Source organism: Condylura cristata, unplaced genomic scaffold, assembly GCF_000260355.1.
Source record: "Condylura cristata isolate star-nosed mole 26May11 unplaced genomic scaffold, ConCri1.0 scaffold00004, whole genome shotgun sequence".
Lineage (NCBI taxonomy): Eukaryota > Metazoa > Chordata > Mammalia > Eulipotyphla > Talpidae > Condylura > Condylura cristata.
Window position 1 is genome coordinate 1,916,272 of NW_004567105.1, and position 10,087 is coordinate 1,926,358.

Sequence of the window (10,087 nt, forward strand, 5' to 3'; positions counted from 1 at the left end):
GCCGGGCCCCGCGCCAGGGTCTCCCGCCCCGGGCTCCCCTCCGGATCTCCGCGCGGCCTGGTCTCCACCCTCCCGCGAGTTGGGACCCCGAAGTTTGGCGGGGACGCGACGTCCCGGACCGCGGAGCCAGCCCCTTCTCCCCGAGTCAGCCCGCCGCCCTCTGCGCGCGCCCCCCGTTGTGCAGCGTCTGAAGTTCCCCAGCGCGTCTGGCCCCTGTCGCCACCCCTCGTCCAGCCCGTCACGTCCCCCCTTCTCAGAGGGGGCGTGAGGCCCAGGGCTGAAACGGCCGGCGCCGGCCGCCCGTGGGGGAAGGGTCAGTCCCCCGGTGCGGTGCGGCCGCGGGGCTCAGCCGGCTCCGCCCCGCCCGCGGCTGGAGAAGAGCCGGCCCTGGTCACCGCCCGCTGGCCAGGGCCGGCCCTCCGTCGCCTGTGCTGGGCCCCAGGGACTGGAGAGGAGACGCGCTGCCGAGCCCTCTGGCATCGAAGCTTTACTGGGCATTTGCTGCAGGGCATCTCCCCCGACCCCGCAGGCCTGACCCACAGGGGCGCCCTCCAGGGCAGGGCAGCGGGTGACACTGCAGGGACTGGGCGGCCGCAGGATCCTCGCCCCTGTGGGGCTCTGCCTCCCCGCCGGCCTCCCGGCAGGGCCCCTGCTGTCCTAGCAGCCGGTCCTGAAGGTGCTAGAGGATTAAGGGGGGGGTCGGGCGCGCCTGGGTCCTGGCTGGTGGTTCCGTGTCACCGCTGGTGGCGACACGCCCCGCCTGCCCGGTGGTGAGGCCAGCTAGGCCATGCCTAGCTGCCCCTCCCGACAGCAGGTGGGCATCGGGCTGCGCAGGGCTGGGGTTCCGCCCCTCCCACAGCTCCGGATCCTGGCCCCTGCTGTTTGCTCTGCTGGGTCATCTGGCGAGTCCCTGCCCTGGAGGACTGCAGCGAGGCGTTGTGGGGGGCGCTGTCGGGAGCTGTGGCCCCCGCCTCAGCGTGAGGGTGTTGCTTTGCTGTGGCGTGAAGACTGACCAGGCCAGCGGGCGGCAGCAGGTTCAGGTGGCTCGCCCTGGTTTTTACTTCATGTGCCCAGCTCTGTCCGGGACTGGGAAAGGGCTGAGCAAATTTCAGCCGAGAAACGTGGTTTCCTGCAGTAAGCGGAGTCGGCATTAACGTACCTGCACCCCAGGAAGCAGCGCCTGCCCCGAGTGGAAACCAGTTTCCCCACAGGCCAGGAGCAAGCTCACGGCCGTCCTGTAGGAAAGAGCAGCATTTGCTCTGTGTCCCTGTCGCCGGGGCGGAAGTTGGCTTGATGGGTGCGGAACTCGAGGGCGGGGTCCGAGGGGGGCTCCCCCCAGACCTCAGGCTGCCCGTCCTGCCTGCCCCGTGGCTCTTCTCGGCCTGAGGTGGGCACTGAGTCTCAGTCGGTGCCCGCGCTCTTCGGCGTGAGTTGCCGAGCCCCAGAGCTGCTGGTAGCCCGGCGCCCCGGGCCCGGCTGGCGCCTCTCCATAGCTCCAGGTTGGAAGGCCGGAAGAGGGGCTCTGCTGAGGGTGGACCTGGGGTCCAGCCTCCGCTCTGCCGCCGGCGTGTGCTGCGGGCAGCAGTGCCCGCCCCCGCCCCCGGAGTCTGAAGATCCCAGTGGCCAAGGGTGGGAAGCACCACTCTGGAAAGGGGGTGCAGTTCCTGCTCCCTGCGGAGCGCCCCTCGTGTGGCTGCGGTTTCTGCAGTCGCAGCACAGCCCGCTGGTGCCCTTTGCCCCGCAGGTCGCGAAGCCCCTCCGCGCGCGCCCGCCCGCCTGCCCACCTCCCTACACGCCCCGCTCCCGTGCCCTGCATGCTCTAGCGCTGACTCCCAGGGTGCCCAAGCCGCGTGAGGCAGGGGGACAGGTGGCCCTACCAGGTTTTTCTGCCTGAAGGCCTCCAGCTCCAGGTCAGACCTGCTGGCTTTCCGGCCAGTGGGGCGTCTGCCCCAAGGCTCCCTTCTGACCGGCTTAGCCCCAGGCCCGTGCAGTGCTCTGTAGAGTGGGGGTCCTGTGGCCTGATTGAACTTGGCTGCAGAAGAGCTTTGGAAGGTGTGTGGGGTTGTGATGCTTTGAGGGGCATTGGATCGCCATCATTCGGAGTTTCGTTTGCGTCACGGCACCTCTGCACCCCATCTCCCCGTGACCAAAGGCGCGGGCCGCCTTTGTTGCTAGTGCAGCGCTGCCTGTACAATGGGTTGTTTCTTCAGCCAGGAGTGGCTTCTTAGCTTCCCAGGGGCTCTCTGGGACCCGGTGTTACCACGGCTGCCCTTACTGGCTGCTGCTCATACGGTCCCCTGACTGCTGTTTTTATTGGCAGATTGAACACTAGGCCGGGCGTCGGGGGTGTCCGATCTCGGCCTGGGCTGCAGCAGGGCCTGCTCAGCCAGCCTGCACGCACGGCCACCTTCCAGCAGAGATTTGACGCCCGGCAGAAGATTGGCCTCTCGGATGCCCGGCTCAAGCTGGGCGTCAAGGATGCCCGAGAAAAGCTTTTGCAGAAAGATGCCCGCTTCCGGATCAAAGGGAAGGTGCAGGACGCCAGAGAGATGCTGAACTCCCGCAAACAGCAGAGTGCTGCGCCCCAGAAGCCCCGCCAGATGGCGGATGCCCGGGAGAAGATCAGCTTGAAGCGGAGTTCCCCCGCATCCTTCATGGGCCCCCCCATCGGGACGGTGACCCCTGCTCTGAAGCTCACCAAAACCATCCAGGTAAGCGTGGCTCACGTGAGCAGAGCCGGCCACAGCTGCAGCTCCGACTGGGAGCAGGAACCGGGCCAAGGGTTCCCCGGTGCGCGCTCAGGAGGGCCGTGGGTTACCTAGGGCTTGGTCAAAGAAAGGAGGGTCACGGTGCCGGTGGTGGGAAGAGGGGCAGGATGCCTGTGGGCCGGGCAGGCTGCAGAGCGGGTCCTGCGTGCCTCTCACTCGGCCAGCTGGTCACTCAGGGTTTACCGAGGATTCTCCAGCTCAGACGTGTGAGTTTCAGTGCCAAAATGGCAAGCCCAGCGCTGGGAGGACCGGGGTGGGAGCCTAGTTGAGCTGGCTGCCAGCTTGGTGCCCTGGCCGCCCCCACCGCCTGCGCCAGCGGCAGCCCGTGTCTTTACCAGACACTGGAGGCGGGTGTCCGTGAAGTAGAGGCTCAGTGCTCTTGCACTCGTGGAAACGCGTGTGGGCCCAGCAGGCAAGTGATGGCCCCGCTGTTTCAGGTCCCTCAGCAGAAGGCCATGGCCCCTCTTCACGCCCACCCTGCAGGGATGAGGATCAATGTTGTCAATAACCACCAGGCCAAACAGGTAGGGGGTGTGCGTGCATGCGTGCGTGTACACACAGGGACGCGTTCTTGGGACCGGCCCAGCACCCTCAATTTGAGGAAGTGGAGGCGGGATTCCGTTTGACTTTTTGCATTTCATGAGTTTTAAGAAACTTTTTTTTTTTCTAAGATTTATTTATCTGTGCATACAGAACTGGGGTACAGGCCAGAGGCTCAGGGGCGGCCAGAGACAGAGTGGGGAGCAAAACAGGCAGATGGACGAAGTACACTGCGGAGGGGAGCAGCGGGCGGGTCAGGAGAGGTCTGCCGCGCCATGTGGTCCCTTCCGGGGCAGGCGGGGTTCGAACTCATGCGGAAGCGGCTTAAGCTTCTTTGTGCTGTGCTCTGACCCGCTGTGCCCCCAGGGAGGGCCTGAAGAAACTTTTCAAAGACAACTTATTTATGCATACAAGAGCTAGGGTGCAGGCCAGAGGTAAGGGGTGAGAGGACTCCCCAGAGACAGAGTGGGGAGCAGAATAGGTGGATGGACAAGGTACACTGCTGAGGGGAGCAACGAGGAGACAGTAGACATCCGCTGCGCCCTGTGGGTCACTCCCTGGCCTGGGACCGAACTCACGCTGCAGTGACTGTGGGTAGTTGATAATTAACCCTGCGCCTGGGAGGCCTCCAAGAACAGACTTATCAGGGAGGGAGGGGAGGCCTAGCAGGGACCGAGGAGTAAGTTGAACGCCGATTTTTTGTTAATTATCATAAATACAGTATGTGCTTAATGCAGACAATGTGCAAAATATAGAAAAACTAGGGAGAATCAAAGTTCCTTGGGCTCTTGCTCCCGGAAGCGGCCCCTGCTGGGAGTGCGCCGCGCTTCCTGTCGGTTTGCTTTTTCTCAGCGCCCTTGTTACTTATTAATGTGCGGCTGCGCTTGTGATCACATTCTTGCCCGGTTTTGTCATTTTTCATTTTACACCACAAGCACGTTCTGTGCTTTGCTTTCCTGTGAGAGTAAATAACAATGTAACCGCATCTAGTCGCGTCCAGCTTACTGGAACCGTTGGCCTGTAATTCTCAGGGCAGACGGACTTGCCGACAAAGCTTCCTTCCACGGCGGCCGCGTGGAGCGGGCTTTCCGCCAAGGGTGGGAGCGCATGTCTGCGCCTCTCCGGAGGTGGCGCCTGCCTGCTGGGGCTGCAGCGCTTTCATCTGGCTTTTCGGGGTGGGGAGCCCCCCGACTCCGGCCCCCGCAGGCCCCAGCAGCACCAGCCCCCGCTGGCCTTGCTCCGGATGTCTGGGCCCTGCTGCGCCGCTCTCACCTGTGTCTTTATTTGCAGAACTTATACGACCTGGACGAAGACGACGACATCGCCGCTCCCGTTCCTAGTAAACAGATGAAGGTCGCGGCCTCGGGCAGCTTCCTTCACCACGGGGTACGATGCCGCGTTTCTGCGCTCCCTGGGGTGAGCGGGCGGCCGGGCGAGGGAGGCGGCAGCCCTGGCGCTCCTGAAGTCGTGTCCATTTGGGCCCTACAGTTTCAGAACTGGAGCTAGTCTGACGTGGTTGTGTGCGAGCTGAGGCCAGGCGTCCTGGCCGCGGCGGTAGGCGGGCGCAGAGCTGGGGAAATGCCCTTTTCTCCCCTTTGTGGCAGGAAAGAAGCGCTCCCTTCCCTCCCTCCACGGCACAGCTCCGGCGCCCTCCGGTCTGGACTTCCTAGCTGGGGGCGGTAGCGGGGTGAACGGCTGCCCCACAGGTGCCTGTGCTGCGGCCTCAGGCCAGGAGCCTCGGGGTCTGCGCTGTTGAGCTCCGTGGGCGCAGCGTGACTGACGGCCGGCCAGAGGCCCAAAGACGCCGTTTTGCAGGAATTTTCTGGTTACTGCTGAGGTTCTTACAGGGACCTGCGGCTGAAGGAGGCTGCTTTGTTTCCAAGGGGCCAGACCTCCTGGTGATCGCTCTGACGGGCTACTGCTAGCCCCGATGGGGAGCGCCGTGGTGGACAGGCATGTGCGTCTCCTGCCCTCCCTGGTGGTGGGTGGCGCCCTCCTCTCTTAGAGAGGGAGGCGGCACAGGGCTTGTAAGGTGGCCCCAGGGTCCAAGCCTGGGCAGTCTGGGCTGGGCCCCAGGGTCAGCTCTAGGGCTCGGTGGCTGTAGGCAGGAGGCTCCAGGCGGGGAGGGCCCCTCTAGATCTCCGCCGTCAGGCTGCTGCACCCCCTTCCGAGCCTAGTAGGCGCCATGTGAGGCCACCTGCCGCCTCGGCCTCACGCCTCTTCCTCAGACACGTCAGTGCAGGGAGCTTCCTGGTTCATACAGCGGATCTGTGCCCTGTTAGGGTTGTGGCGGGGGAGGAACTGTTGTCCACCCGCGTCCTCCCCCAGTGTGTGGCTGCTGTTGGGAGCGGGCAAGGTCAGAGCACTGCGCGTCACCTCTGTGGGCCGGAACAGGGACCAAAAGCTGGGAACTCTGAGTTTTCTCGAACTTGCCTCCAACACCCGGCTGGCCCAGAGCTGGTGTCGGCTGCCCACTGTGATAGAAGGTGTCTGGAAATGGCCTCTGCCGGGCTTCTGGCCTTCTGGCCTGCCCTCGCGTGGGTCTTAGCGTATATAGTACCCTTTCGGTAGGGCGGAGTAAGCCTTTCGTTGCTGGTCGGGGCTTCTCGGATGCTTCTTGCTCAGAGCTTCTAGCACTGTTGAGAGTGGCCTCTGGGGCGCCTGGGCAGGTTGGCTTTTCCCTCCAGTCTTGCTCTTCCCAGTGAGTTGGCCCTGGCAGCCAGTTGGCCCCACACCACTAATAGAGGCGGGGAGTTGGGCGGCCCCCAGGATCGGCTTGTCAGCCTCACGGCGCCTCCAGGTCTCTCGCTTCTTAGGTCCTTGTCTGCCTCTTTGTTTAGCCCGGGCTGAGCAGCTCCAAGCTTTCCTCGTCCAAGGCCCTCCCGCTCACCAAAGTGGTCCAGAATGACGCCTACACCGCGCCCGCACTCCCCTCCTCTGTTCGAACAAAAGCTCTGACCAACATGTCCCGGACACTAGTGAACAAGGAGGAGCCCCCCAAAGAGCTGCCACCTGCTGAGGTAAGGTATGGGGGTGGTGGCCGCCCTGTTGAGCGCAGCCTGTGCCGGGACAGAGGCGGTGGGCCTGGGTGCTCACGCCTCGGGGGCGAGGCCCCCCAGCCCCAACTAGCGTATGAGCGACCAGGGCCCAGGCCCCGCCCTACGGAACCCGCAGGCCGTAGGAGCCGCCACAGGCGGCTGCCACCTGGGCGCATGGGGTGCGGCAGGCTGCCGGGAGGGCTGCTGAGCGCTGAGGGAAGAGCTGCTCGCTCTGCTGTCAAACCTGGGGCGGGGGAAGGGTTAGGGTGTGTGGCCGGGATGGGCCCTGGCACAGGAGCAGAGAGGGCCAGGAGCGCTGGGAGGCGAAGGCTGTCCCTGCACACAGCCTGGGGCCCGACAGGCGCCCAGGTCAGGGGGCCCGCCGTGGCCGGCGCTCCAGGGGTGTCTCCTCTGGGCCTTCTGCTCGCTGCCTGCTCTTGGAGCACCCGGCTGGTCCCTCACCTCTGTCGTGCTCTCTCTGGCAGCCTGTCCTCAGCCCTTTGGAAGGCACCAAGATGACCGTGAACAACCTGCACCCTCGCGTCACCGAGGAGGACATCGTCGTGAGTACCAGGCCTGCGGGACTCGATGTCCCAGCCCTTCTGTGCTAGGGACTCCTCGTGACCTCCCTGTGCTCACGGGGCCCAGCAGAGTGGCCTTCTGGTGGGGTGGAGCTTGATTAACGGGCTACAGCGCAGCCCGCTCGGGGCGCAGGGGGAGCTGGGCGATCCGGGCCCGTCCTCCCGCTGGAGCCCCTTGCCCCGCAGAGAGCTTCGGCGAGCGCGGAGGCGGGTGGCCTCGTTTGCCCTCGTGGCCAGGGCTTTGACCGAGACTCGCCCTCGGAGCAGCCTCCGCCTAACATGCCGAGGTCCCAGGTCCCTTGGGAGCAGCCCCTCTGGAAATCACGCTGTCGCCAAAACGGTGGAGGCGCCGCGTGATCCCGCCCCCAAGGTCGCCTTCCTGGATGCCGGCCAGGGCCAGCCCGGGAAGCAGGCCCTCGCAGGAGAGTGGTCAGGCTGGCTGCGAGGTCTCTTCACAGCTTCTGAGCCAGGCCCTGGTGCGAATCTTGGGGTGACGTGTGTCCTCTGTGGGTCCTGTAGTTCCCCTGTGTGACACCCAGTGCTTCTCATGGCTTCACGTGATGACTCCAGAGGAAAAGGAATGAGCTGGTTTAGTGTGGTCTGGAGGCCCAAGCCTCAGCCCTCCTGGCCACTCGCGTCGAGCAGGGCCTGACCAGATGCCCCGTGAGGGGTCCCTGAGCAGCCAGGACTGCTTTCAGATTCACTGTCAGTGACAGATCCAGGAGGTCTGTCACTTTAGAAACCAGGTGCCCTCTTCACCGACCCCAGTATGGCGACCGCGGGGACTTGGCCTCTCCTCGCGGCTCAGCTCCGGTTCCGCCACGGCCCACACTGGCCACCATGCTGGTGGAGGGTTTTCATCGTCACCACAGATGCTGTGGGGTGGCATTTAAAAGTAGTTGGGGGGCAGGGGGCTTCCCTGGTGGCACAGTCGGCACTATGAAGCTACCAGTAGTTGTGCAGCATGAGTTCGGTCCTGGCCGTGACCCACGTGTGGGGCAGACCTCTCCCGTCTCCCCGCTGTGTCTCTGGTGAATCCTCTCAACCCTCCCGTCCCTCACACCTTTGCCTCCACCTGGCTCCTGTATGTATAAATAAACCTCTGAAGCCGAGCGGGCACGCCAGTCAGTGTCGCACAGGAGAATGCGGCCTGCTTTTGTCCTTCATGAGTGTGAGGAAAGCCTTTTTCTGGTTGTGAAAGTAACAATAGCTGCTGTTGAGCACTTACAGTGGTGACCGTGCAGTAGTGACACATGGAGCCTGTTGGGATGACCTGCCGTGGTCCCCAGTGGGCGAGGCGCAGAGAGCCACCGCACTGAAACCCGCCACACGTCTCCAGCTCCCTGTCCGGGTTTGAATATGTCACTTTTCCTCTTTATTTCTAAAGACAAATTTCAATCCAGGCGGCCTGTCCAGCACCCCCACCCCACCGTGCTCCCTTTACCGAAAGCTTGCCCTTCTCTGGTCTCGCCCTGACAAGAAAGCTTGCCTTGTCAGGAGAGAAGGGAAGTGCCTTACTAGCGGTCACAGACCTGAGGCAGAGCCCAGCGACTTCGGGTGATCAACTGTCCGGGTTTTCTGGGGGATTCTCCTGCTCTGGGCACTGAAGATCCCACATCCTGGGGACCCTACTGCAGCCAAGCTGATGGCTGGTCCTTCCATGTCGGCCGCCAAAACTGTTTCTACCAGGGACCCACTTGATGTTGGCTTCGGCCTTTTACTTGCGTGATGGCACGCTCCGAAATTTGTAACTGTTAGCCCTGCGAGGAAACCAGCTCCGAGGCAGGAGGACTTTGGGAGTCACTCGCCGAAGTGACCTCCAGGCTTGTCAGCCCAGGCCGCCCATCCCCACGCTGAGATTTTGGATGTCCCAAGACCACCCACCCCTGAAGCGGAGCCTTCTGGGCTCTTGGTGCTGGTGTATTTGAGCAGGGTGCAGTCCGCCCACAGTGCTCTGTGAGGTGTGAACGGTGGGCAGGGGGCGGTCGCCCGGGTTCTGCCCCCAACCCCAGCGCTCTTGTCCTTGACAGGAGCTTTTCTGCGTGTGTGGAGCCCTGAAGCGGGCCCGGCTGGTGCACCCTGGGGTCGCAGAGGTGGTCTTCGTGAAGAAGGATGACGCCATCACTGCGTATAAGAAGTACAACAACCGTTGTCTGGATGGTGAGTCGCGGCCTCACCCGAGCCTGCCTCACCCGAGCCTCCCCTGGGCGTCCCCTGAGGGCCTTGCTGGGAAGCCAAGAGCGCGTCCAGCTTCCTTTCCTGAGCCGCTTCACTTCAGCTGGGCCACCAGGCCGCCAAGCCTCCCTGGTAGTAGCCTCCTCGGCCTGTTTGTTACGAGGATTATTTTAACTCCACGCACTCGGGGAGTTCCAGCTGCCCTTCTGTTTGATGAGAACGTGTGTTTCGTCGCACGGGCCGGTGGCCCTCCCTGGCGCCCGTCGCCGGGAGGCAGCGCCCGTTGCTAGCCGCGAGGCACCGGAGTCTTCGGCTGTCACCACCTGCTCCCCTCGGGTCCTTCGCGTCTTGCCGTGGAAGCGCTGGCTGGTAGCGCGCGTGCGGTGTGGGGCTGCCTCCCTCCTGGCGCCGGCCGCCCTCTGCGAAGCTTCGCTCTGGGCGCTGGTGGCGTTCTGCTCTGAAGTGGGGTTTGCTGCGCCCCGCCACGGGCTTTCTATGGGCTGCTGGTCGGGTCTCACGTCTCCACCCTCTCACTCCTCAGGCTTTTTGTGTCTTGGAAGCTGAAAAGCTTGTTCCCGGTGCTAGTAAACAGCTGGGCCTTGGCTTTAGCCCGCCCGGCTCGGCGCCTCTTAAACCCTCACGGCAGGCACGTGTGCCCCGGACTGGCTCTTTGGTCCGCAGCCGTGTCCTGCTCGTGAGTACGGGGGCCGCTGCCCCCGCTTTGATTTGGGCCCTCGGGGGCTGCTCACCTCACAGGCCCCGTCGCACGACGCGCCTCTGCCTGGCGAGGCAGGGACGGCGGCCCGGGCAGCTCTGCGCCCGTGTTGATGCTTCCGAGTCAGCGTTGGCCGCTGTCGCCGCGTCCTCAGCACGCCCAGCGTGCGGTGGGAGGCCGTTGGCGGGCCCGGCAGAGCGGCCAGCACCTGTGCGCTCCAGCCTGCCGCCTGACCTCGTCCCTCACACCTTTGCCTCCACCTGGCTCCTG

General features: G+C 64.1%; 1 protein-coding gene across 2 annotated transcripts in view; it reads left to right on the forward strand.

The window, feature by feature from the left end:
• Positions 1 to 10,087, forward strand: part of POLDIP3 (polymerase (DNA-directed), delta interacting protein 3) — a 13,717-nt gene that overhangs the window by 460 nt on the left and 3,170 nt on the right. Inside the window, exons 2-7 of one of the 2 annotated variants that reach the window (XM_004675618.2) lie at positions 2,321 to 2,711; positions 3,206 to 3,292; positions 4,599 to 4,694; positions 6,149 to 6,328; positions 6,832 to 6,909; positions 8,958 to 9,087. In XM_004675618.2, coding sequence (XP_004675675.1) covers positions 2,321 to 2,711; positions 3,206 to 3,292; positions 4,599 to 4,694; positions 6,149 to 6,328; positions 6,832 to 6,909; positions 8,958 to 9,087 — 962 coding nt within the window. The remainder of the gene's footprint in view (positions 1 to 2,320; positions 2,712 to 3,205; positions 3,293 to 4,598; positions 4,695 to 6,148; positions 6,329 to 6,831; positions 6,910 to 8,957; positions 9,088 to 10,087) is intronic. The other variant, XM_004675619.2, reaches the window with a different exon arrangement.